Source organism: Cervus canadensis, chromosome 22 (assembly GCF_019320065.1).
Source record: "Cervus canadensis isolate Bull #8, Minnesota chromosome 22, ASM1932006v1, whole genome shotgun sequence".
NCBI classification, from domain to species: domain Eukaryota; kingdom Metazoa; phylum Chordata; class Mammalia; order Artiodactyla; family Cervidae; genus Cervus; species Cervus canadensis.
The window spans coordinates 10,102,476-10,130,453 of NC_057407.1; the positions used below are offsets into that span (position 1 = coordinate 10,102,476).

A 27,978-nucleotide genomic window follows, 5' to 3' on the forward strand; every position below is an offset into this window, starting at 1 on the left:
ATAGAGCAGTGCTCACCAAAAAAAAAGGAAAAGCTTGTTAAAATGAATTAAATAATCTGAGGAAGAGGACCACGGTGAGTAAAAGCACAACTATAAGAAAATAAAATATGAAAGGACAGTGGCAGCGCTTAGGACACGAATCTACTGCAGAAGGCTTTTCTCAGGGTTCCTGGAGGTGTCCCCGGTGGCAGGAGACTTTAGGTAGCAATGTCAAGTGCTTCCGGCCCTGTCTCCTCCCCTTCACCCTGGGATGGCCTCTGATCACAGACGGGATACCAAGAAGGTGCTATGCTGCCTAGCCTGTGTCAGTGGGTATCTGTTTTAGAAGAGGGGATCAACAGTGCCAAGTGCCCCAGAGGAGTTAGGCATTAGGGCCATTCCCTGGACTCTGAGTTCAACATTCTGCAGTCTTTTCTGGGATCCTCTGCAGCCTCCACAGGACCAAAAGGCAGAATTCTGTCCGATCTCCAGTCACATCTGGACTTCGGATGTTTTGTTTCCACAGGATATCTACATAAAGTCATGGTACTGTTTCTGGGTCTGAAATACTTTCTTGGAAGTAAACATGTAAAATATACCATGTTTCTATAGCTCTGTTTTGGCATTTCTTTTTAAATAAACTGGGAACCTGAAAAAGTGGACGTACCCACTGGTCTACAAGGCATAGAGCCTTGTAATGACTTAAAAGTAAGAGACTTCAATTCTCCTCATGAAGACATGCCCGCTGCCAACTCTGTGGGATATGCTGATGGAGGTGAAGGGCTTGGGCTTGCCTCGCCTACTGCGCAGTTCTGAAAGTTTTAGCAAAAGCTCTGACTCTTTTTGATCAACAACCAGAGGTTGTTCTTGACGTCTGGGGTCCACCAAGGCCCACTGAAAAACCTGTGGGCTGAGAGCTATGGATGATGGCCTCTATCTCCACTACTCCTTTCCTAAGAGTCCCAATGTTGTTCACGTACATTGAACAACACTGTTCACGTGTTGTTCATGTTATTCCTTGAGCCAAACCTCAAGGGAACGTGAAACTCCATTCAAGCTCAGCGAGAATCCTGAACATTACTTCATTTCTTATGAATTGACTTAGGAAAAAGCATGTGACTCTATTTCCCAATGAGATGAGGGAAAGTTGGCCAGAGGTTTTCTGGGAACTTATCCTGCTCTTCACACGCGAGAAGGGCATCTCCTCTTCCTCAGGTTATTATTCTGATATCTGGATGTGACATCTGAGACTACTGCAGCTACCCCATGACTCTCAAACATCCCTGAGGCCAACATGCTGAGCACACAGACCAGGAAGAAGAAATCAGGGCTCCTGAAACTGTCACTGAAGTACTGGATATCTTGTTATGTAATAAAAATAAGTTTCCCTTTATTCTTTAAGCCAGTCGTATTAAGGTACCCTCTCACTTGTAATCAAAACCATCATAAATGAAAGGACAGAAATAGTTGCATCAAAATCCCCAAGTCTCCAGTTAATACATTTTGCACATAAAGTGGTCACTAACTGTTTTCTGATGACAACAAGGAGACTTTCAACAAATGATGAACAAGCTCTCTCACAAACGACAAAGGGACATATTCTCCATAAGCCTCAAAATGAAAAATGTGATTCTCTAATCTTTCCAGTGTCCCTGAAGGCAGAGCATCTGAATTATGTCTGGTCCACAGGGCTGGTACCAAGATACTAAACAAGAATCTGACCAACAGAAAACTCATTCTCTCACATGTAGAAATGAACCTGTCCAAATGCTCAAATAATTAGCTTAGAACTGATTCTACCTTGCTTCAACAGGAGGCAGACTATAAAAGAGATTTATACTCTTGCCACTTCAGGACCTTACTGATCATTTTTTAACAAATGGATCTAAATACAACATAATCAATAAATTGTACTTTCCAGAATGTAGTCACATCTCAAAGATTTTGCAGACTGTCCTCTGCAAATACACTGACCTCATTTCAAGTAGTTTATGCCATTCAAGACATCAACAGCTTCTGTAGTCTTTTCTAGACTTAAGAAACTCCCAGCATGAAGAAAAACTTGTGAATTCTTTAAAAAGCTACAAACTGTCAAAAATATCACATAACTGAAATGTGAGGGACAATGGTTTCATTCCCATGGGTTGAACTAGAAACAAACCAAAAACTCCCTACCAGGACATTTTTTGTTTTGTAAACAAAACCTCCAAAGGCTTCCCCTGGGGAAAACTTTGTATTAATAAATAGTACTCTTTTCCCTATGTGGCATTTTAGAAATCGTGGCCAAGTTTCAGTTTTCTGTAGAGATCTTCTCTCATGTAAATGTGTTTCCAAATTACCAGTCTTGTCTGCTTTCCAGGTAACATTCAACAAGGCTTTTCTCTGCAAAGGTAGAATCCCTACAGATATAGACCTCTACGCTGGCAAGGGTTGGCTTCCTGGATGTCAAGGAAAGCAATGAAGGATTGTGCTTAAGCATTACAGAATAATCACTTTTTCCCTCCTATTTTTCTGGCCACCCGGCACCCATTCCCAACTAGGGATGGAATCCATGCTCCCTGCAGTGGAAACACGGTGTCTTAACAACTGAACTGCCAGGGAAGACCCACAAAATAGCCACTTCAATTCCACTACTCACGCAGACCCAGGGCCCACAGACGTGGAGGAACTTGAGGGGCAGAAAGCTGGTATTTATTAAAAGCATCTCCAGGAATCAAAGAGGCTCCCACACTTTCCCCAGTCATCCTTATGGCCCTTTGCTATGACTGACAAACGTGCAGAGTGAAAAGCAATTGCAGTTAGTATTGAATTCCTATAGCCTAATTCTTTTGACAGTAACATCTGAAGTGGCATTCACCCAGATTCAGAGTTGAAAGGAAATGTACTATTTTCTTTCCTCGCTATACCTTTTTGTCCTTGGCATAAACAGGGCATTTCTCATTTTGGAGGCACTAAGGACTGTGAAAAGAAACTAACTACAAGGAGGAACATTCTCTGGGTTTTGAGAAGGATCCTAAGGAAATCGTCTTAATCTGTTTTGACAGCTGTAGCAGAATATCACAGACTGAATGACTTACAAACAACAGAAATTTGTTTCTTAGTTCCAGAGGATGGTAAATTCAACATCAAGGCAATGGCAAATTTGATGTTTGGTGAGTCACTGTGTCCTCATATGGTGGAAGGGGTGAAAGGCCTCTCTGGGGCCTCTTTTATAAGGGCACTAATCCCATTCATGAGGGCTCCAACCTCATGACCTAATCACCATAAAGGTTCCCCTTCCAAATACCAACACACTGGAAATTAGGTGTCAACATATGAATCTGGAAAACAAACATTAAGTCTAGAGCAGAAATCACAATCAGTGTTTTAAGCTCTGCTGCCACAGTATCTATTCTTTTTCTGATTAGGCTTCACCATTTCTGCCATGACTTGGTAGAGTATTTTGGCGAGGAAATCTTGTTTTTGTGAAAACGTTTTGTGAAAACATTTTCTATGAAAATAGTTTGTAACTTTCTGGGTATTAGCATGAAAATTATTTTACTTTAAAATGTTTAAAAATAAGAAAATTCCCTCTGTGAAAACATGATACATTTCTGTACTTAGTAGTAAAGCTCCTTTTTGATGAACACAATCTTAAATAATGAAAATTAATTAACAATATTCTCTAATATTATGCATTAGAGTAGACAAGACCACTTGTTCTGATTACTGTGTCATTTTCACTGGCTTGTTTGTACTGTGGCCTGAATCAGGCTCTAGGGGAGGCAGGAGAAGGATAGTACCAAGTTAGGCTTTGGTTTGCCAAAACAGATTCTTTGGAAAATGGTAGTTTGGGGCTTGGCAAAATCATGTGGTGATTAAAATTACATGAATCCTACCCCCTAAATATCAGATGCAGTTTTAGTCCTTTTTTTGTCTTATAAAAAGACTGTCTGTGCCCTAATGAAAGGACCACTGGTTTGGTTTGCAGGGTTTTCAGCAATAACTGCATTTTCTTCAACACTGTCACTAGCCTCATGAGCAGTGCAAAGGTCTAACACTTGAGGATGAGAAGCAGAAGATATTCTTCACAAATGAGGATGCTGGAGTAACAGGGGCTTAAGTAGCAGCAACATCCTCCAAATATCCTGGTGATAGATGTTCAGAGAGGAAACAGTGTGGATCAGTTCTTTTAGATCACTGGCAGTTTATATTAAAATGGCTAAAATTGTGTCAGCTTATGAATGGACAACTTCCCCAGGGTTCCACTGCTCACCACCAGCTATAGAAGCCTCTGTTTGTCCTTCATTTTCTTTAGAAAGCTCTGGTTCCACATTTTACTGCATAAAATGGGAAGGAGGCTCATTTTTAAAAGAACCTGCTGAGATTCTCAAGTTGAATTTTTTTCGCTGGTGAACAGCAACACATAGAAATAAATTTGCCCTGTAAAGACATTAATTAACATTAGTTAGACTGACCTTCTGGTTATAGTAACTAACTTCTTGAACATGAATTATGTCTCTATTCAAATAAAATAAAGTTTCTCATATTGCTCAAATTAGTATTTTCCTTTTTCAAAGCACAAGCTGCTGTGAGGTAAAATGATTATAAGGTGTTATTATGGCTTGTAAATTACTAATTGGGATATTTAATTCTATTAAAAAAAAATAGGTGAATTGTGGTATATTCATACAGTGGAATACGACAGAGAAATGAAAAACCCAAATACAGCATAGAAGAATCTCACAGGTGTGATGTAGCAAGAAAAAGTCCAGATACAAAGGAGGCGATGTGCTGTGACTCTATACATATATGAAATTCAAAATGATAAGGAAAATCACAACAGTGGTTTCTCTGGGAAAATACTAATTGAGAAGGGGCCTGAAGGTAGAAGTGACAAAGATGAGCACTGTACATATGCACTGAGCTGTGTGCCTAGATTTTTGAACTTTACTGTAAGTCAGAACTTAAAAGGGAAAAAAGAAAAAGAAGAGTAGTCCTCTACACCAACAGAATACATTAGAAAATGAAAACTATTTAAATATATTCTATTTACAACAGCAACCAAAACTATATAAAGTACCTATAAATCTTTAAAAATTATTACAGATCAATAATAAAACTTTATTGAAGGACCTAAAAGAAGCCATAAATATACCATACTCATGAGGTGTGGGGCTCAATAGTGAAATGCAATGCAATTTCAATAAAAATTCCAAGAGACTTTTTTTGACAAACTTGACAATCTGACTTTATATTCACATGGAGGAGTAAAGACCAAGTAATGTCGCTAGACAGCAATGTCAAAGGGCAGAAAGATGATCTGCCCTCCCCAATAGCAAAACTCCTTATGGAATTATAGCAATTAAGACAGAGTATGATATTTTGCAAAGAGAGGCAAAAAGATCTTAGGGTCAGACATGAGAGTGGATGTGTGTAACTGAAGTAGCATTTCAATACCCATTTAATCAATTGAAAAAGATATATCTCATAACAGACTACACACAGATAAAATTCTATCCTTACCTCCAACTATATTCCAAAATAAATTCCCAACATACAAATGTGCAAAATAAAACTTGAAGGTAATTAGAAGAAAATTTAAATGCCGTTTGACAATAGATTAGGTAAAATTCCATAAGATATAAAACACACAAACCACAACAGGAAACACTGATGAATAAGACCACATTAAAAAAAATATTAATTGTAACAGCTTTTATTGAAGGATAATTTACAAACCATAAAATTCACTTAAGTGTACAATACAATGATTGTTAGTAAATTTACAGAGCTGTACAACAGTCCCCACAACCTAATTTTATAGTATTTCTATCACTCCTAAAGACCCCTCATAACCACTCGCAATCGCCCCATTCCTACCACCAGCCACAATAAAACAGTCTTTTTTGTATAAGAGAATCGTAAGATAAAAGTCAGACAAAGAACAGGTATTTGCAATATTGATAATTATCAGGAAAATCAGTAAACAATATATGAAGAATTCCTATAAATAAAAGTGGAGGAAAATAAGAAAATGGAAAAAAGATGAGGCTCAGTGGCTAATAAACATGTGATTAAATGCCCCTCTTCACAAATACTACAGAAATGCAAACTTAAACATGAAATGATTTCAATTCTATAAGACTGGAAAAAATAAAAAGTATAAACATCCCAAGCACTGGCCAGCCAGGGAGAAATGACTTCTCTCTTATTATGATGATGGCAACACAAAACCAAAGTTGTGTGCCCTCCACAACCCAGCATGTACCCAAGACAGCAGGTTCTAAAACGTCCTCTGCAGCATTGCTGTAACAGAAAAACGGGCAATGACCTAAAGGTCCATCAGTGGGAGAATGGATAAATGAATAAGTGTATTCATAAATTGTACAGTTCCGAATTAATAATCCACATGTGTCAACATGAATACATTTCAAAACAAATGGGAAAAAGCATGTTTGGAAATATTTCTAGTATGCCATCATTGTAAATTTTTAATACATAAAACACCATACATGAATTTATGGACACATATATGTATTAACAAGAACAATGACGTGGAATGGAAGAATATGCATCAACTTTACAGGAGGAAAGGAAAGGAGGAGGCTGGTTATCTAGGAAGAAAAGGGAACTTCAGCTCTTTTAATAATTTTTAATTTCTTTTTTAAAAAGTCTGAAACAAATATGGTAAAATGTTAACATTTTCTAATCCCTGTGCCCAGTATACTAGTATCATTCTCTGAACTTGTATATCTTTAAATAAAAAAAAAGTCTTCACAGTGTTAAAAAGCCTGATGTTAATACACAGTAAATGACAGAATAACATGCTAGCAATGGTTCCAAAGTAGGGTATGAATACCTGGAATTGTGTGAAGTGAAAGTTGCTTAGTCATGTCTAACTCTTTGCAACCCCCATGGACTAGAGTCCATGGAATTCTCCAGGCCAGAATATTGGAGTGGGTACCCTTTCCCTTCTCCAGGGGATCTTCCCAAGCCAGGGATCGAACCCAGGTCTCCCGCATTGTGGGTGGATTCTTTACCAGCTAAGCCACAAGTGAAGTCCAAGAATACTGGAGTGGGTGGCCTATCCCTTCTCCAGAGGGTCTTCCAGATCCAGGAATCGAACCGGGGTCTCCTGCATTGCAGGCAGATTCTTTACTGACTGAGCTATGAGGAAAGCCCTGCTGCTGCTGCTGCTAAGTCGCTTCAGTCGTGTCCGACTGCGCGACCCCACAGACGGCAGCCCACCAGGCTCCCTTGTCCCTGGGATTCTCCAGGCAAGAACACTGGAGTGGCTGAGGAAAGCCCTAATTGGGTAGAAAACATTACAACTCCTTGATCTGTCTTCCTCACTTGGCTGTCAAGCACCACTCTCTCCTCATTCTCCTGGTACTCAATCTACTTTGCTGGTTCTTTCTCTTCTTCTCACACTTTTAACGCTGGAGGCCTCAGGGCTCAGTCCTTGGTCCTTCTCTGTTCAGCTACACTTTCAGTTCAGCCCTCTTTCTGGAGCACCAAATTCATATAACTGACTGCCTATTTGATCTAGGAAGTTTAAATTTAACATTTCCAAGATAGAACTCATCTCCCCAAAGCCCCCAAAACCTCTCCACCTGCAGTCTTACCCATCCCAGCTCCATCTTTACAGCTGCTCTCACAAAAATCCTGACAGTCATTCTTGATTCCCTTCTCTCAAACCCCACTGCAGTAGGCTATCATGTAATCCTACTGAATCTATCTTCAGATAGATCCAGCTACTTACCATCTCCAGTGCTACCACCTGGTATGATCACCAGCATCTCCCCCCTCCTCACTGGCGTTCCAGCTTCCATCATGGCCCTCCTGCAGCCTGTTCTCAGCCAGGGGCTCTGGTAAACTAAGAGTCAGAGCATGTGACTTCTCTGTTCAAAACCCTGCAATGGCTCCTATCTCACCCAAGGCCTTGCCATAACCTTCAAGTTCTGCATTCCTCCTCCCGCCCGTTTTCCCTCTAATCTGATTCCTATCCTCTTCCCTTTGCTTATTACCTCACTCTAAGTCACACTGGCTAGACACACAGGGAGATTCCTACTCTGGGGTCTCTGCACCAGCCATTTCTTCTGTCTGGACCATTCTTCCCCAGATATCCAAGTGGCTAACTCCCTCACCTCCTTCGCTCAAATCTCTCTCCATGAGGTCTACCCTAACCTCCCTAAGTTTAAACTGCAAACCCATTTGGATGTTTCATCTTCCTTACTCTGCTCTTTTTCTTTTTTTCATGGCATGTTCTATGTTTTATTTATTGATAATGTCTATAGTTTATTATTTTTATTATAATGATGTCAGATCCATGAAAGAAAGCATATTTTTTCACTAATATATATAATCCAAAGTGTCCTGCATGTGGTAGCGACACAATAAAAACAGACGTATGCATATGATGTATATAACAGATGTGTACAGCAGTAAAAGTACATGACATGGAAAATGTTCATGACAGCACAAGATTTTTCTTTCTCTTTTTTGTTTACTATTAGGATTGTAAGTCAAAAAAGTTTACAGATTTCTAACCTAGGGCTACCAAAACAGAACAAAGAGTTAACTTGGCTTTACAGAGAAGAAAGCATGATAACCAAAGCATAGAATTCCAGACCAAAGAAAGAGAACGTAAAATTCTGTTTCGACTCTAAAAAGAGTTGATGTATGAAAAAAGAGGTTTAAATGTACCTGGATAAAAATGGCAATTAACAGAAACTAAACAAGATATGTAAGAAAAAAGAAGATAGCCTATGAGGAAGATAAAATCATTTTTATTACTAACACAAAAGAGAAACAAGGGGCGAAAAATCAGACAAACATACAGAAAATCTCAATTATAAAGAATAAACCATCTCAGAGAACTTAAACTAAATTTAAAAGATATAACTAGTTTTGCTTGTTTTAATTCAACAACACAGCAAGCCTAGAAAGTGGCAATGAATAAAAGCCCTGGCAAAGACAGAGAAATTCCAATCAGATACAGTGCAGAATAAGGTCCAAACTATTTTAAGAATTAGGAAGGCACTGTCTTCACAGAAAGAGAAAGACAATACCTGGTCACCAAGTTTGTCCAAGTTTGTTAGCTGGGCGGGCACAGACACTCCAAAATGCAGATCAGCAGACAGGCACTCTAAGGAGCTGGTTAAGAGTTGGTAATTTTGTGGCCAATGTATTTTTATAGCCTCAGACTAATCACCTGAGTTTGGTATGCAATCATTTTGTAAAAAGAAGTATCCTTGGTACCTTCACACTGCACAGGTATATTTGTAAATTTCCTCATATTTTCATTAAAACTGGTTTAGAAATCCAATATTTCTACTTCGAAAACTAAATATACTCAAGCACTACAAGTATAATGCCAAAGTATCATGCCCTTAAAACAAAGCATATGAAATGTATTTAGTCTTTTGAAAGTCTATAAAAAGTAATTTAAACTTGGTAAGGCAAGAAAGCTAAGTAAAACTTTGGCACTAATTCAATAATTTATCTTTGGTTTGTTTTTTACTCACCAAGGGAAAAACAGCAAAATCACTCAACTGAAAAGAACACAATGGACAGATAAGTCACTCTTACAGAAAACAACATATAAAGCTCTAGTTGCATAGCTCTGGACTGTGTGAAAACTCATTTCTAACTATTTCAGAAATAAAAAGCTGATACAGACTCTAAGAGGAAGATACTCTCAAATACTTTCAAATTCAAGGACAAAAAAAAACTACAGCTGAAAACATGAAAGCATATTTGTTCTCTAAAGCATATAATCAAGGGAAACTAATGTGTTCTTAAATTCAAGCCAATTCTTGCTTTTATTAATTCATATGGGACTGTAGGGGGCTTCCCATGTGGCTCAGTGGGTAAAGAATTCATCCGCCTCCAATGCAGGAGACTCAGGCAGACACAAGTTCAAACCCGGGGTTGGGAAGATCCCCTGGAGGAGGGCGTGGCAACCCCTTCTAGTATTCTTGCCTGGAGAATCCCATGGACAAGGAGCCTGGTGGGCTACAGTTCACATGGTCGCAAAGAGTCAGATACAACTAAAGTGACCGAGCACACACGCATGAGACTGTAGGTGCTGGTAAGATTAGTTATACTTATGAGGGTTAAAGAGAACAGTCCTCCTTCCTTCACACCCCAAGAACTGTTTCAGGCTCACAAACCTCACCTCTGAGGAAGACAGAAACAGAGAGAACATTCTTGAGGTAAGGATAGCTGCCAACTTGATTGCCCTTCCAATCTACCAGGGACTGGAACATCCCTCACCTAGAAACCAGAAATATGTGCAAAGACCTAGAGCAATCTGGGAGGTCTGAAATAAGGGGAAGGGGGAAAAAAGGCTTAAAGGTATCCTTTTTGTTTATCCTCAGAGAAGAGGTTGCTTAGACATCTGGGTCCTATCCAGGAGCAAGGGACCTAGTGGAACCCTTCTGAGGATACCAGGCTGAGAGCAAACAGGTTGAGTTCCACTTTACACACACACACACACATATACATATACTTGTGCTTAGTCGCGCAGTCATGTCTGACTCTCGGTGATCCCATGACTGTAGCCTGCCAGGCTTCTCTGTCCATGGGATTTCCCAGGCAAGAACACTAGACTGGGTTGCCATTCCCTTCTGCAGGGGATCTTCCCAAGCCAGGGACTGAACCCAAGTTGCCTGTGTCTCCTGTATTGGCAGGTTCTTTACCACTGAGTCATCAAAACAAATTATTTCTTTTGCTTTTGTTTTTTCATTTTGTTTTGTTTTGTTGGGCCGTGCCATGTGGCATGAGAGATCTTAATTCTCCGACCAGGGATCGAACTCATGCCCTCTGCAGTGAAAGTGCAGTTTTAACCACTGGACTGCCAGGGAAGTCCCCCCAAAGCCAAATTATTTAAATATTCTAACTGTTCATCCGGGCAGTTGTTTAAGTATATACAGGTGTAAAAATCATAAAATGTTGTGCACTTTATAAATATTTCATACTTCAGTAAGAGTTACTTTAAAAGGGAACAAAAATTTAACAGGGAAAAACCAATCATCTGAGGGGGGAAAATCTGTGCCTAAACTAACACTGGAAGGCAGAGTTTATCTGTCATGAAAAGGCATAGGCACTGTCTGAGCAATGACACTCCCTGGCTGTGTTGCCTAAACATTACTCTCAGTTTCCTCAAATGTAAAGTGAATGTACTGTTACTTGTCTCATGGGTCTATTAAAAAAGAAATTCCTTCTCTTTTATCCACTTAGTTATTCAAAAAAAAGGAAAAAAAGCCATGAAGACCAGGGACTATAGATTCCAATCAAATGTGGAATATTACATACTGGTTCTCTCTTTGAACAAACTATAAAAAATACAGTAAACTAAAAATTAAAGATACTTCAAAATTTTACTAAAAGGCTCTCTTAAACAAGCAGTATTTCAAGAGTAATTTTCTCGCTTCAGCCAACTCCCACGTGAAAAGTTTCATTCATCTTAAATACCCACCCTACCTTCCATCCAGAAAATAGCATTTTAGCAACTCTGTAAGAATCAGTGTTATTCTTTAGGAGATTTGAGATGCTTTATTTTTGTGTGTGTGTGGTTTTTTTTTTTGTTTGTTTGTTTTTCTTTTTTTTTTGAGATGCTTTAAAAGAGGATGCTGATAATCAAGTTCTCGGCTGTAAAGAACTAGTCATTGAACACTGGCACAAGAAGTCAATGAAACAGAATTCAATCTGCCAAACATAGGTATGAATATGCAGTGTAGATAAATGACCTCAATGGGACGGGGTGTTAGGGATGAATACTCATCACCAAAAGCACTGCTCACTGCTCCCAGAAATTAAAATCTGGAACACTTAGCTAGGACCCTCTGGTTGGTGCTAGTTTTCAAACAGCACCCATGGAAGATCATCAGACAAAGAAGAGTCAAGCTTTTTTAAAAAAAAAAAGAAAGAAAAGTTGCATATGAATTAAAATTAATTCACGTGTATAACTTTTTTTTTTTAGATACCAAAATACCAGCCACATGACCAACAGTCCAGAGAGGCAGTACCAATTGTGGTAACCAAGCTTGGTTATTTACAAAGGCGCAAATCACCATGGCCAGGCTCCACAAAGAGATGCAGGATGAACCCTGTGGATGACCAAGAAGCCTCCTAACCTGCATCAATTAACAGAAACCCAGAATCGTGACAAGTAACTGAAGCTCTTAGAGCAAACAGACCCCCTCAATCTAGAAGGTCGTGTCTACTTGCAATAGTTCCTAATTATTCCAACTTCCCACTTCAATAGAATGCCCATTCGTTTCTGACTTAGTATGGGTATATCTGGAAATCTGGCAAAAAACAGAAAATGAGGCTTTGAGCTGAGAACTACGAGGAGGAGTAATAACAAAACTGGGCCCAGAGTCCATAGGACTGTTCAACCTTCTCCTAAACAGTGTCCATGTGATATAGTCTGGGGGTCAGGGAAATTCTACGTATAGATATTTACCACAGAGAAATGAAAACATGTACACACAAAGACTTGTATGAGGACATTTATTACATCTTTACTCATAAGAGCCAAAAACTAGAAACAACCCAAATGCCTATCAGCAAACAATACGGCCATAAAAAGGAATACTGCTATTGCTAAGTCACTTCAGTCGTGTCCGACTCTGTGCCACCCCATCCCTGGGATTCTCCAGGCAAGAACACTGGAGTGGGTTGCCATTTCCTTCTCCAATGCATAAAAGTGAAAAGTGAAAGTGAAGTCGCTCAGTCATGTCCGACTCTTCGCAACCCCATGGACTGTCGCCCACCAGGCTCCTCCGTCCATGGGATTTTCCAGGCAAGAGTACTGGAGTGGGGTGCCATTGCCTTCTCCGAAAAAGGAATACTACTCAGCAATAAAAAAGGAAGACACCAAAACAGATGAATCTCAGAAACATCATACTAAGCAAAAGAAACTAGATATGAAGGAAAATATAATCAATTTCCAGTACTCACAGTAGTTATGTTCTCTAAAGTCACTGCAAACAAAAAAAAGAGTTAGTGAATACTGTGCCGCTGCTCCTAGAGGAAACAGAGTTAAATTTCTGTGAGCCTCGGGTCACAGCACTTCCACCAATCAATCAATTTTTAACCTTTCAGAGCTACATACATATAATATATAACACTGTATGTATATTACTGTTTAAAGACACTTTTTAAAATATATAGTTGACTCATAAACACTGAACTCTCAGCCAACTGCACTATAACTCAGACCTAAACAAACCTTATCTAACACATGTATTTCTTCATAAGGCGCTTCACATCCTTCTTATACTTAAGAAGATTAGACAGCACTCCAGCACTGGTTACTTGGGAGCCATTTTAACCAGCAAAATTATCCATAAAAAACACAAAAACATGAATCATCATGTCGCTAAACAGACCATGAAAAGAACACCTGTTTACAGAGCGAGTATCCCCCACTTTTCAAAAATTCACTTTACGCCACTTTGTTTTTATAAAAGACCGACATTAGTACTGCTTTCGCTAACCAGAACAGATCCAAAGAGCACGTTCACGTTTATGAAAAGGCAGCAAGTGAAGACAGCATTCAGTGTTTGCTTTGCAGGGAGTCGCTGCAGAGGCGGAGTGCACCCAGAGCAGCGAGATGGGCACTGCCAAGCTCCTGTCCTGGGAGCTCCACTCAGCATCTCGAGCTGCTCGGCTCTCACCTGTCTGTGAGCGTCTGTGCGTCATCCTGATTTACACTGTGCGTCCGCTAGCCAGAGGAGTCCTAAGGCAATTGCTTTTTTCACTCTGTGTCATTTTGGCTCACCAAAGGTTTTACAGGAGCACTCTCCATTCATCCGAAAGCACTCTACCTTCACCCGAAATCAAGGCAAATCTGTACTACAGCTCAAACAAGGCAGCAGAGTGGCACCTCGTTCCCCTTCAGCGTCCCTAATTTACTGCCAGCTAACCTCTGATGTAAATACATCATTTACCAACCCAGAAGTTTATACTACACTGTTGACTGCAACAAGGTACCAATTAGGATGTCCTGCATGATCTCATTTTTGTAAAACTTACAAAAAAATCACTTGAAGAAATATGGTCAAACAATAAAACACTAACAGTGAAATTACGGACAGTCCTGTTTTTATTTCTTGTTACTCATATATTATCTTTTTTTAACCTAGTTAATATACATTACTGGTAAGTTATTTTTTATAACAGCTTCAAGATATAATTCACATAGCATACAAGTCACCCATTGAAAGCGTACAATTCATGGGACTTTCCTGGTGGTACAGTGGTTAGGACTCTGCTTCCACCATAGGGAGCACGGGTTAAATCCCTCATCAGGGAACTAAGACCCCACATGCCACAGGGCATGGCCAAAAAAAATAAAATAAAAAATAAAAGTGTACAATCCAAGAGCTTTTAGTATATAAAAGTTATGTGTAACCATCACTACAGTTTTAGAACATACCCATCACCTCTCATCTCACCCCAAGCCCTAAGCAACCACTCATCTACTTCCTATCTCTGTAGATTTGCCTCATCTGGATGTTTCATATATTAAATCATATAATATGTGACCTTTTGTGTCTGGCTTCTTTCACTTAGCATAATGTTTCCCAGGTTCAGTCATGTTGAAATATATTTTGGTACGTCACTCCTTTTTACTGCTAAATGATATTCCATTGTATACATAAAATATGTATATACCATATTTTATTTATACATTATCAGTTGATAAACATTTGGGTCATTTCCCCTTTTGGTTATTATGAATAACACTGCTATAAACACTCATATATAGGTTTTTGCTTGTACATGTTTTCATTTTTCTTGGGTAGATAACTAGGGAGTGGAATTGCTGGTAACTCTAACCATTTGAAGAACTGCCAGGCTATTTTCCAAAGTGACTGCATCATTTCACATTCTCACAAGCTGAGTATAAGGACTCTGAGTTCTCCACATCCTCACCAACACTTCTCATTATTTAACTTTTTGATTACAGAGTAAGTTGCTTATAAGTGTTCATTCAATCATAACAGGCTCAGATTTTTATGATCTTCAAGGTACTCTTATTTCCTGACATCAAAATTTCGATTTGAAAAGAGTTCAAGAGGGAAAAAAAAAAAAAAAAAAGAGTCCAGTCCTAGGCCTGCTCACCTTCTGGAAAATGAGGAGACAGGAATAAATGAGCTAAATCCCCACCCACAAATAAAAACTTTTACAGAAAAGATGAGATTTTCTAAGTATTCAAAAAAAACAAAGTCTCTATCAGGGATCCAGCACTGAAATGAACATATGTTCCCATCAAAACTCATTTGCAATGCCTCTTACATAAACCCAACTTCAAACTGTAATAGCAGCAAACATGAATGAGAGTCTCAATCTACCACCTCTTGTAAAAGAACCAAGATTGCTTAGGTTTTCCCACACAGAATTCATTGCTTAAATCCTGCTGTAGTACAGGAAGAGAAATGAAATAAGATTTAAGATCGGGGCAAAAGCACAGATCTACTGGTGCAACATACAAAATGCCTCTCTGCTCCAAGCCAGAGACAGCTCCACCTGGCTTTCCCCAGCTCTACCCATCACTGCTCCTTACAGTTTCAGGGCAGCACTGGGAGGACAAGCAACAAACACTACTGACACGATTACAGCAGCCCAAGGTGGCAGTGAGAAGACCCAACCAAGAAGAGAGTCTAAGCATCTCAATGCTATGCTCACCCAATACATGTTTTCCGAGTCAAAAGTAGCCAGGAAGAGGGATGAGCCACACAGCCATTTCTGAGATGCAGAATTACTTTCTATTGTTGGGCTTCAGTTCTGCACTATGTGCAAGTCCTGCCTCTTACAGAATGATGTGGGCCTCCGTGCGGTGCTAGAGTGCAAGCCCTCCGGGCAGTGGAGGACGTGGAGATCCATGGTGAAAGTCTCACTTCTACCTGCCTATTCCCTCCAATTCCCTGTTTAATTAGAGGATGTTCCAACTCAGGCACATTTAGTACATTTTTATGAACATTTAGTTCTCATCTACTACATGCAGGTACAAGAAGACACAAAACTACAATCTCTGCAGTAAAGGGGTTAGGTCTAATCAGAAAAAAAGCTATTCTTAAAAGAGTATATACTGTGTCATTGTTTTTGATAAGGGCAATAATGCCACTGCAGTTCAGAGGGAGTAGAATATTCCTAAGGACAGGAATGTTTGGGGGAGTGTTTCATAAAGGAGGTAGGAAGGACCTGGGCTGGACTTAAGAGAGAAGTGAAACTGAAGGCAAAGGGTTATCCCCAAGAGGAGCAAAAGGAAATGGATTAGCTGGCAACAGGATCTGTGTAAGAAAATATCACAAATGGAATGATTACCAAACCGCTGGCGAAGTGAGGATTAGGACAAACCTGGGAGAGGTGGGTTGGGACCAGCTGGGCAGCAGCACCGTAAATGCCACATCAGGACATCAGATTTCATCCTATATGCCTGCAGCAGTTTTGACTCATTCAGTCTGCTGCTCATAATAGTTAAAAATGCTGACATTTACAGATGAATTATGTACATACAAAGTTAAAGTAGATGGAAGGTCCGCTATCCTAATATCCTACTTATTTGCACTTAAAAATGCCCAGCACAGAAGTACTGCTATTAGCTATCTCTTGAGTAACAAAATAGGCTTAATCAAGCAAGCATCATCTAATACTCCTGAGTATTCACAAGGCAGTAAAAGGATTAAAAAAAAAGACAATAAAAGTTCTTGGCTATTCTGTAACTTCCTTGAGGCAACAGTTCTAACACAGAGTTAGACCAGAATGGACTGTAATGGACCCCTGAACCTAAAATTGCATGCAAAAGTTAGAGTAGTTAAGAAGACCAAGGAAGAGATCTGTTCTCTTTCTACATCTCAAAGATACCCGAAACAGACTAAGAGCCTAACCTATGGTTATTTTTCACAGAAAACAGCAAGAATTTAACCCTGTGGCAGCCTTAACTTTCTAAAAAAAGTGTTAATCAGAGGGGAGTTGGGGGGAAGTTAGTTTGAGGCCATTTTGAGAAGCTCCTAATATTTTTGTGTCTTCCTTTCTTGTAAAGAACTGCCCAAGGAACTGGTCTCACCAAAATGAAAATTCATTCAAGATTCAAAAAATGGCCCAAGGGAGGGTAAAGAAATACCTAAAGACTACTCACTCAACTTCTCTCTCCTCACAAGGCAAACAGCAACAGGCCACCAGCTGCCTCTGGTTTCAGCATCTTCTCCAAAAGCATCTCCTGACCAAAGGGATAGTTTCTTGCAAAATTAAACATTCTGAGGTGATAAGATCCTGACACAAACACACAAAGTATTGTTGTTCAGCTTCTTAGTCGTCTCAGGCAGGCTTTCTGTATGACCACAAACAGAAGCCTGTGCTGAGAAACCAAGGGACCACAGACAAGCAGAAATGTTTTCTGGAGCCCTCAGCACGTTTCCTAGACCTGCACACCTTATGCGGGGTCTCTAACCCTCCTACCCTCACAAAAGAAGGGAGCCTGGAAGTCTGTTTCACTGGGCAAGATACATTTACTCTGTTAAAAGTTAATTTGGCATTCACGAGACAAAAAGAAGTTTCATTTCTTTTTCTGATTCTAACACCCTCTTACATTTCTTTTGTCTCCTTGACTACACTTGGCAGATTATCTTTTTAGGCGATAAAACCAATCAAGTTACCACCAATACTCACTTTCTCCCAGAGGCAAAAGAGGAAGCCCTTACCACAACTCCAAAAAGTGATTCAAAACAACAAAATAAATATATATAAAAATATATGTCCCGAACCAAAATTCGGGCATCAAAGGGCATTTGATCAGGCCCTTCAGGAAGACGCAAACGGTGAGCTCCGAGGAGTTCAGGAGGCAGGCGTCGGGCAGAGGGGCCTTTGCCTGTTCTGAATCACAAGGGCCGTCACACTGGCCGGCCTGCTTTGCGGGGGCTTTCGACTGGTTGATCTAGTCTTAGTCTCAATCGGTCTGAAAGTCACTCGCAGGAGCGACATCTAAGAAAACAGTACGTGCATTTCTCACCTGGGAACAACACAAGACCCCGGAGAGCACCAAGCTGGCACTGGACACGTTTCAGCGCTGCGGGTCAGCGGAGCCCAGGGCTTCAGTCACAGAAACTAGTTTCCCGCTACCCCGCCGGCCAGCCCTCAGGCGCGGGGCTTTCGGAGCTCTACCCCGAGGCCGTCCTGCGACCTCGGCACCAGCATCGAGGAGACTTCACGGGCGGCAGATCAGGACGCTCGAGCGATGCTCAGCCGATGCCCCTGCCCTGCGCGCGCCTGCTCCAACCCCGCGCCCGCCGCCGCCCGCCCCGCGGCGTCAGGCCGGTCTTTCGGCCCGGCTCCTGTCACTCACCGGCCCGGCCCGGGCAGCGGGTGCCCACGGCTCCCAACGGGAGCTGGGCCCCCCGGGCCTCCAGGTTTCGGCCCGCCCCCTGGCAGGCAGCGCAGGTGGCTGAGATACGCAGGAGCGGCCCCGCACCGGCCGCTCGGTCCAGCTCCCGGCGCTGCCCACTAGGTACGGATCAACAACAAGATGGCGGCCAGCCGAGGGGGCGGGGGCCGGGCGTCATAGTAACCAGGACGGCAAAGAACCCGCCCCCAGCTTAGAATACTCCCAATCAACAACCTCTTTGCCCGACGCCCAGTGTAGTGCCTCCCGATGACAGGTTGGCCGGCCTGTCAGTCAGAGCCTACCTCTCGCGGCCCAAGCCGAACGCTTCAGCACGTGACTGTGACGGCACGGATTGGCGCACGCGCGCCGTTCCTGGAGTTGCTGGAGGCAGAGCTTTGGCTAGCTATTCCGGAGGCCGTAGCGCCCTTGGCATCCGTGAGTTTTCGGCTCCTCAGGGGAGCCGACAGCGTCTTCTCATGCACGCATGCACACTTAGGGAATGTCTGCTGTATGCTTTTTTTGGTCACTCACCCTGGAAGGCAGGACTTGTCCCTCACTACTGAGGAAACAGACTCAGTGTGGGAGGCTGGGCCAAGGTTACGCCACCTCTGGAAATGTAAGCGCCAGTTTCGCGCCTCCTCTTACTGGCTCCTGTGTATAATGCCCTCTTTGCAGTGGATTCCCTAGCTTTGCCCTTCATCAGCCTTTTGTGCCCCAGCAGTCTCTGGCCTGTTACCCACGTTTGTCCTGCGTGGAGTTCAGTCCTCAGCACAAAGCCCTGGCACCTAACAGACACTCTTATTCCTGCCCTAGGGCATCTTGTCTCCAGCTCTTATAACAACATCTTTTGCCCTGGACTGTCATGGTCTGCCACCAAGCGCAACTTATGAGCCTTGGGGAGACTGTTACCTTGGGCTTGGCATCAAATGTAATCACATAGCCTGATTCACATAGCCTCACATCAAGTGACCAGACTAGCTAGCTTTGTGACTTTTGAGGCTTGCTTGTTCTATCTGTGGAATGAGGATAAAAATCAAGCTCCTTAGAGATGAGCATCTAATGAGCCCTTAGAGCATTCTAAGTGCTCAGGAAAAGTCTGCCTGCAGCTGCTTCCTGTAACATCCTGCTGTGAGGCCAGCTCTAACACCCTCACTTCTGTGGAAGCACCATGAAGCATATTTTTCCCACAGAAGGCACTCGACTTCTTCCTCTGCCTGGGGCACTGTAACTGGCTCAGGAAGGGAGGTCCTCAGCTACTCTGAAAGTAAAAGTGTCTCAGTCCTGTCTGACTCTTTGCAACCCCATGGACTATACAGTCCATGGAATTCTCCAGGCCAGAATACTGGAGTGGGTAGCCTTTCCCTTCTCCAGGGGATCTTCCCAAACTGGGGATTGAACCCAGGTCTCCAGCATTGCAGGCAGATTCTTTACCAGCTGAGCTACAAGGGAAGCTTCTCTGAGAAGGTTCAGATCCATAAACTTGAAAGAGGGAAGAAGATTGAGAGAACTTGGAGACACCACAGTTAAGATAGCCTCCACCAAGACAGCAGGTCTTCTGGGAGAGCTGGCAGTATCCTGAGACTTGATGCCAGACTGGGTATGGGGAGTGGGCTAGCACTTCCCCCCACAGAACCCGCCCTCCTGCACGCTGCTATGGGCCACTTGGCCATGTGCAGCACAGGGGACAGAGGGCCCATGAACCAAAGAGATCAGAAGGATATGGGAACACCTGCTCAAAAGGGGGCTATTCTCAATCCCTCCATGGCTACCCATGCCACAGGGTACTCAACCCTCACTTCAATGCAAAAGCTCCAGATGCAAGAAAACCTCCACATACAGTCAGCAAACTGCCCTGGAAGTTGGTGGGGCTCCTGGGCCCTCCCCATCTGCTAGAGTAGGTGTCCTCTGAGGGGAAAGGCCAACTGGAGGCCGCCTCAGTCATTGATGAGGATAACAGTGTCTTAGCTCTGCAGAACATTAATCACAGTCAGCACTGTACAATGCCTTCTTGAAAGAAAAAATAACCTTGTTCCCATAAGACAGGGCATCTGCCAAGTGAGAACAAGGAAGCACAGATCTCAGAGCTTCTCCCACATGTAGGTTACCAGGGAAGGACTCTTCTGTTGGTAATTTTGTTTATTATTGTATCAGCTTGAAAACACATGATCAAATGAAGAAGAAATTCTGCAAATATGCAGCTCCTGGGCCTCAGAGCCAGCGCCGGGCTCCTGTGTGCGTGTTGAACAGGTAATCTCTGCCTGTACCTGAGTTCAGATTGTCAGGGGAGAGAGAGAGGGCCCTGCTGGCTTCGGCAACACTGCCTCCCTCCCCTAAGGGCAGGGAAAGATATTCCAGGACCCTTGGTGTGACCTCCCGCTCCCTCCTGCTTGATCCAGCTTGTCCTCTCCCTCCTTTCTCAGCAGATCATTTGAGATCTGCCTCAGATACGCAGGAAGCATCCATGAGCCCCCGAAACTTGCCATCAGCTCCCCTGAGCCCCGTGCCAGATTACTCTACCATAACTCATGGTGACAGTGGACCATTTGGGGGCCTCTTCCCTCACAACTTTCCCCCCATTATCCCCCAGAGGCAGGAACCAGATCAGGGTCCCAGTGTTTGGCCAACACTGGCTGAAAGATGAGTAGGAGTGAGAAGAGACCCCATTCAGGGAAAGAGTAGATAGTGGATGTCTGGTGGTAGGCAGAGATATTGAGATGAGGTCTGGAGAGAAAGTGGGTCCAAGTGGAGAATGGTTTGGAAAAAGGGGAACTCACGGGAGTCCTGGGCTCTGCCATCAAAATGCTGCTGAAGGGAAGAATGAGGAGGGTGTAACGAGGTGAACCCCACCCATGGGGAGCAGGTGGAGGCTTGTCCCCCCAAAAGGGTCAAGAACCCACCTGCTTCCTGCATCCTGATGGTGCTGGTATGGGCCCTCCCACAGGGACAGCCAGCCATGGGAAAGGGGGCAGGCTTGGCAGGGAGCACTCAGCAGCAGCCTCAGTGCCCACCGCACAGGATGGTAGGTTGACATACCAGGCTCGTGACACTGCTGGGTGCCTGGGGTGTCTCCATCCTCGGGGCCTCCACGAACCCTTCAATGGATCCCTTAGTTCCCTGGATACTGGGGCAAAGCAGAAGCAGAAGTAGGATAGGGCTCTGAGCTCTGGCCTGAGTTTCAGAGATGGGCTTCCAGGCATAGAGGTAGGCAAAGGAAGCTTACCTGTTTAACAGTAGGGCCTGGGGGGGTTCGCTTGATGCCTGGAGCACCTGGGTCAGCCTAAAATGCCAGGAGGAGAGAACAAGCAGTGAGAACAGCAGACCTGCTGGCTCCAGGAATCAGCACCATTCATCTGCCACTCTTATTGGAGATAGCCTGCGTCCGTATGCACTGGCCACATTGTTACTCCCATCTTCCCCCGGGTTCAGTCCTGTGCTCACGAGAAACTCAGCGTGTTAGGGGAAGGTCACATTTCAGGTGGAAGGCAGGGCTCAGGAGTAGGGGTAAATACCCAATGCATGACAGACTCAAAGAGTCTAAAGCCCTTGACCTTATCCACACCCATCCCATTCCAGACTGGGTTCTGCCAGTGAAGGAGATAACTTTCTCCCAGTGTCTCTCTGCCTCTAAGTTGATGACCCCCGGAGGGAGGGCAGTCCTCCTTAATATCATTCTGTCTGCTCATCAGCTTGGGCAGTCTTAGGTAGAACCAGCTATCACAGATGCGAGACCTGGGGGGAGGCGAGCAGCATAGGAATAGGAAGCCTACCCCCGCAGGAGCCGGCTGAGGAGCCAGCCCAAACCCAGGAGGAGAAGGGCACTGGTCGCTGTCAGCACCACCACGAACCAGGGCTCCGGCTGCCAGAAAACCTCCGTGTCTGTCACAAGCAGGGGTGTCATCCTTGAAGGCACCTGAAATGGGGCCACATCTTCATCACTGTCCTGCCAAAATGCCCCAGTCATCCAACCTTCAAACCCCTCCAAGGACTGGGCCACCCCACACCCCAGGTTTCTCCTCTGTATTTCCAGGCTCTTTGCACTCAGCCGTTTCCTCTGAAATGCCTTCCCCAATTGTTCCACCTCGAAAACTATATCCTTTCTCCCCACCCAGCAAGAGCCTGAGGAACCCCCTCACTGTGGTTCTGTGGGTGCTGGTGGCCCCTGTGCTGGCCCTCCAGGGCACTAGATGCACAGTGACAGTGGCCGTGGTGCTGAGGTGGGGGCTAGAGGGGCCGGCATCGGCCACACGGATCAACAGCTCATATGTATGGGGCTGCTCTGGCCAGGGGGCCCCCAACGTGAGGTCGTTGTGCACCAGGACAGCTCCTTGCAGGCTGAATCGGCTCTGACCATTCCCTGAAAAACAGAGTGGGAGAAGAAGGGAACCATGGCTGGCCTTGGCCTGCCCCTCCCCCGCAGCCTGGGGGGGCCCCCATGGCCCTCACCCCCAACAATTCTGTAGGAGAAAGCCAGGCGCTGGGGCTCCTGGGGCACCCGACACGACATTGTGGTCACCTCCAAGCTACGGCCCAGGTGAGTGTAGATGGTGAGTTCCTGAAATGGGGGCTCACACTCGGGGGCATGGTCGTTCACATCCTGCCGGAAGGTAGTCAGATCACCACCCCCAAACCTCCAGTCCAGCCCCTCAGCCTCCCCCCATCACAACCAGAATCTCGGTGTCAGCCAACAGTTTCCAGAACTTTCCACAACAAGGCCCCAACCCTCTCCAGCCAACCAGTGGAGGAAACGGAAGCAGAGAGGATAGGCAGAGCACCCAAGGGGGAGATGAACTCTTTCCAATTCTTTCTGACGCTTCGGGCTCAGTTACCTCAACCTCAATGGTGATGGTGCAGGAGCCTGAACGGTGGCAGGTGGGGTCCTGGTCTTGGCTGTGGTCAGTCAGCAGGACAGTGAGCCTGTACGACTTCTGCAGCTCATAGTCCAAAGGCCCCAGGAGGCGAACCTCCCCTAGAAGAGGGGGCCACAGCCTCAGCTTGCAGAGTCAACCCTGGCTCCACCCTCTCCACCCAGCCCTGGGGTGGGAGTACCGCTGAGACGGTCCACAGCAAAGGGGGCGGACCCGCCAGAGATGGAGTACTCAATGCTGTCATGTGGGTAATCCATGTCTGTGCCCACCACAGAGCCCAGCAGGGTGTGGGGCCTCGCATCCTCACGAACCCGGAATGTGCGTGAGACACAGGTTGGGGAGAACTCATTGACAGGCGTCACCATCACCAGCACAGGCACCTCAGCTGGAAGCCATTTGGAAGTCAGGGAGCTGGCCTGGTTTGGCCCAGCCCTGCCCTGGGGGTCAGAGGAGGGGGAGGCCCTGGAGGGTGGGGGGCAGTAGCTCACCCAGGGGTCTTTAGTGGACACAACCCTGCCCTGTTGGTTTCTGAGGGAGGAGAGATGACCCCCGTCCTGAGGACAGGAAGAGGGGCACAGAAGAGCCCTGTCCTGAGTGTCCAGGCCTGGGCATGGTCACTCACTGGTCATCAGAGGCTGACCGCTGTCAAGCACCAGGATGGAAGCTGTATGCTGGAAGCAGGCGCCCGGAGCGTCACAGTCCAGTGTGTTATTCACCTAGCCAGAGGGGCAGGAGAGTGCAGCGCAGCCAAGGCCTAGGAGAGCCTCAAGCCCACTGGGCTGCCTCAGGCCAGGTTGTTCTCACATAGCCTACCCTGACCCTCCGGTAAAGCAGGTTGGCTGCAACACCATATCCTTCACCCTCATGGTCTCTGCTCCCACGGGACCACTGGGCCACCCCCTTCCTGTCCAAGCACCCTACACCGTGGGTCTGAGGGCGGGGTCTGGGTACCTCCAGGACTCTGTCTCGCAGGCAGAGGCTGGAAGCGCTGGCAGGGCTGTGGAACAGCAGTTGGTAGTCCAGGGTGGAGCCAGGAGAGTCCGGGTCAGTGCAAGTGAAGGTATTCAGCACGGTGCCCACAGGCGTGGTCTCGGGGATCTGAGTCCTGGGAGCAGAGGGCGGGGGGCAGGGCGGGAGCTGGGGCTGGGCTGCGAGCCCTGGCTCTCACCCAACAGCCAGGGTAAGACTCCCAAATACTCACACCAGCAGCGCTGGGAGGCAGCGCGGGGGCCAGCGGTTGACCGACTGCACGTCCACCCGGAAATCAAGCTCGGTGCTGTCCCACGGCCTGAGTCGCTCGAAGGCCTTCACCCGCAGCCTAGTGACCGCGGCGTCCGGGGCTTGCACCAGCTCCAGGGGCGCGGTGGTCCGGACCACGCCGTCGACTGGGCGGGGTGGCAGGGCGCGGGACGCAGAGTTCGGTCCCGCCCCCAGGTCAGTCCCATTAGCACCCTCCCACCTCTCCACGCCCACCTCTCAGGGCGCAGAGACTGACCACCTGGCCGCCACCTCCAAGGCTCGTTTCTAACTCCGGGCCCCCAGACGCGACCTCGCCCCAGATTCTGCCTCAGCTCCAGGCGTTGCAGGTCACTTCTAGACCAGCCGCAGAGGCATCCCCTTACCCGCCCTCCACGCCCCTCACCGCGTCCAATGGAGAAGAGCCGGCAGGGCACCGGGGAGACGATTTCGTAGCGCACGTCGAAGCCCCGGGCGTGGACCTGAGCCACCTTACTTCCGGGAACCAGGTTTTCGGGAATGGTGATGTTCTGGGCTTGCTGCCTGGACCAAAATGGGAGCTCTGGCTCCTACCTGCTCCCGGCAGGGTCTGCAGGCTCCTCTCTTGGGTCTTCCCTGGTACAGCAGCCAGCTGGGGATGCTCCTGCAGCCCTACACCTTAACCCTACTCCCGAGTTCCTGGGGCTGGGTCCTGTCTTTCCCACTATCCCCAGGGTAGGGGAGCCTTACAGGAAAGAAACCTGGCTGGAGGGAGCAGGCAAAACTTTCACCGTCAGCATCCCATGGCAGCTTCGGCCTTGTCCAAAGGTCACCAGGATCTGAAGCTGGAAGACCTGCCATGCACACAAAACAAGAAGGGAACTACGATATGTGTTTACCCACATGTGTGTGCCCAGCCCCCCTCAGGACCTCCATAAGGAGCCCCACACTCACTCCGCCCCATGACCTGTTACTCTAACAGATATTCCTTCCTGTCTTACTCTTCTGGGTCATAAGTCCTTCTCTTTGGATGCACACAGCCCCCAAATGAGTAATATCTGAATCATTCACAACATGAATTAGCATGGTAGAGTTGCCAAGAGCCAGTCACTCAGATGTGGAAGCTTTAAAGAAGGAACTTCTCTAGTCTCCTTCAGACTGCACTTGCCGCTGTACTCAGAGTTTTCACTTCCTGTGTGACTGCTCAGAACTTTCTCCTTTCTGTAAGGGGCACTGTGGGCTCCTGGAGCCAGGGATCCCTCTTCTTTCTAGAGCTCCAGAGCCCAGCACAGAACCAAGCCAAGGCAGGAGGGTAGCCAGCATGGGGCAGCAGGTATGGGCTATGTCTAGGAAAGGCAGATGATTGACGAGGCCAGGAACAAATAATCCTCCATGAGGTAATGGCTCTGTCCATTTTATGCCCAGTTCATGGATATCACCAGGTCCCCAGCCGTGCTCACCTTTTGAGCCTGGCCTTTGAGTCCCTGGGATGGTGCCCACAGCTGACCCTGCCCATCAATGGAGAAAGGTCCAGGGAAGTACGGAGGGTCCTGGGCACTGGTGATGTTCATCTGACAGGAAAGAGATGCTGGAGGCCCCCTTCCCTACCACAGTGCCCCCAGGCAACCCTATCAAAATCCCCCAAGAACCCAACAGGTATCTGCCCACTCTCAAATCTCCTGTACTCTGCCACTGCTACTTACTCTAGCCTGGGCTTCCCTGGCCCTGATCCAAAATCATCTCTGCTTTTAAACTATTCAGTTTTTAAACTACATTTCTTTGGGGGATTGCAAAAAATGATACAGAATTTTTTTTTTTTGGAGAATTTAGAACACAGAAGAACTTTAAAGAACTCAACCCCTGAGAAGTCCCTATGGGAACAGCCATAGTCATTGGGGGTTGGGAAGCCCTCAGTGACTCTCTCCAAGATCATGCATCCTGCAGAGGCCCAGCTATAGACTAAAGAGTCCTTCTGCAGACTATTCTTGGCCAGGCAGGGGCTGGCCTTGGTCTTCCCATCCCCCTTCATCCTACCCCCGCCCCCACCACTGCCCACATGCAGGCCTCACCTGGGCTCCCTGGCCTGGGAGCAGCAGAGTGTACAGTGGGGTCCCAGGCATGACAGTTTCTCGAACCTGAATAATTTCCCCAGCTGGCCAGAGGGGAGGTCAAGGAAGTTCAGGCCGTGCCTGCCCACCGCCCCCCGACTCCCGCCTGCTGCCTCTAGCCTTACCCGGGCTGGCAAATCGACCAGCACACTGGTCACGATTAGGGTCCCGCTGAACATTCACAGAAAGCCGACCCTCCGTCACTTGGCTCCCACATGTGTACTTCAGCTGCAGCTCATAGTGGTTCACTGTCAGGGCATCCAGCCGGGCCGAGCTGCTCAAGGTTATCTGTGGCAGATGGGCAGTGCCATGTGGGGCTGAGGATCTCCATCCCCCAGCACCACCTCTAGGGGCTTCCCTGGTGGCTCAGAGGGTAAAGAATCTGCCTGCAGTACAGGAGATCCAGGTTCGATCCCTGGGTCGGGAAGATCCCTGGAGAAGGGAATGGCAACCCACTCCAGTATTCTTGCCTGGACAAGAGGACAAGAATTCCATGGACAGAGAAGCCTGGCAGGCTACAGTCCATGGAGTTGCAGAGTCAGACATGACTGAGCGACTAACACCATCACTTTCACACCACCTCTGACTTTGTGAATTTAGAGTTTGCCCTTCCCCCACTGTCCCCAGCTGTGCCCATGATCCTACCTTGCCCTCATAGATCCCCTGCGACCTGGTCAGGCTAGGTGGGTTAAAGAAGGTGGTGGGTGGCTGTACACGGAGCAACTCCAGGGTTGGTACATTTGAAGAGCAGTTGAGGGGGAAAGACTGGAGGATGGCACCAGGTCCCTGGCTCTCAGAGATATCTACGAACCAGGGCAGGCAGTTGAGGTCTGTGAAGAAGAGACGATTCAGGCTAGAGACCCCCATGCTCATCGAACCAGGTACACAGAGTCCTTCCCTTCTGCCTTGGGGCCTGGCCACATCTTGGAGACAAGCAGCCAAAGTCTTCCCTTGTCCCCCACATCCAACCACGGATTGGCTCATTTCACAGACTGGGGCTAGGTCTTGTCTTTCCCACTGTCCCCAGGGTAGGGGGACAGTGGGAACTTGGGCGAGGAAGCAGCTAAGGTAAGGAATGAGAGTCGGGGTTCAGATCTTTGCCCTTTCCTGGCTCCCCCCAGCCCCTGTCCTCTATGGTAGCTTATCTGAGAGGGAGTGGGACTCCACTCTGGACTCAGGGGGTGAGACATGAAGTTCCCCCACCCACCAACTCCTCACCAGAGACAACCAAAGCAAGAAGAAGCACCAGGGGCCTGAGCAGCACCATAGTGGCCTGAAGACACGACAGCAGAGGAGACTCCAGAAGGGCAGACGTGTTTTGTCAGGGCCACCCTGTTGCCAGGTCTGTTGTTCAAACACAGGACTCCTTGGCCTCCAAGATTCTAGCCCCACCCAGCCCCTGGTGACTGAGCTCTGGACGCTATAGGTTATC

At 46.1% G+C, this 27,978-nt stretch overlaps 2 protein-coding genes across 6 annotated transcripts in view; both read right to left on the minus strand.

Annotated features, from left to right (window-relative positions):
- IP6K1 (inositol hexakisphosphate kinase 1) overlaps positions 1 to 18,539 on the minus strand; it is a 38,186-nt gene extending 19,647 nt beyond the window's left edge. The window contains exons 1-2 of one of the 3 annotated variants that reach the window (XM_043443338.1): positions 17,987 to 18,311; positions 17,117 to 17,197 (exon numbers count right to left, since the gene is read on the minus strand). The gene's annotated coding sequence lies outside the window, so the exon portion shown is untranslated. Of the gene's footprint in view, positions 1 to 17,116; positions 17,198 to 17,986 lie in introns of all 3 variants that reach the window. The other 2 variants (XM_043443336.1, XM_043443337.1) reach the window with 2 other exon arrangements.
- Positions 18,540 to 20,490: 1,951 nt separating this feature from the next.
- Positions 20,491 to 27,949, minus strand: CDHR4 (cadherin related family member 4). 3 transcript variants are annotated; one of them, XM_043442678.1, is made up of 19 exons: positions 27,765 to 27,949; positions 27,192 to 27,376; positions 26,672 to 26,834; positions 26,508 to 26,590; positions 25,899 to 26,009; positions 25,189 to 25,292; positions 24,866 to 25,002; positions 24,425 to 24,608; positions 24,175 to 24,328; positions 23,846 to 23,939; positions 23,405 to 23,608; positions 23,185 to 23,324; positions 22,802 to 22,952; positions 22,492 to 22,712; positions 22,126 to 22,268; positions 21,579 to 21,635; positions 21,392 to 21,479; positions 21,133 to 21,160; positions 20,491 to 20,622 (listed from the first exon to the last, which is right to left on the minus strand). In XM_043442678.1, exons 1-19 carry the CDS (start codon positions 27,811 to 27,813, stop codon positions 20,567 to 20,569), a joined length of 2,352 nt encoding a protein of 783 aa, XP_043298613.1. In that variant the 5' UTR covers positions 27,814 to 27,949; the 3' UTR covers positions 20,491 to 20,566. The 3 variants fall into 3 exon arrangements, with proteins under 3 accessions (XP_043298613.1, XP_043298612.1, XP_043298614.1); XM_043442677.1 differs by having other exon boundaries at positions 21,133 to 21,163; positions 27,765 to 27,948; XM_043442679.1 differs by lacking the exon at positions 25,899 to 26,009 and having other exon boundaries at positions 21,133 to 21,163; positions 27,765 to 27,947.
- Positions 27,950 to 27,978: the final 29 nt, after the last annotated feature.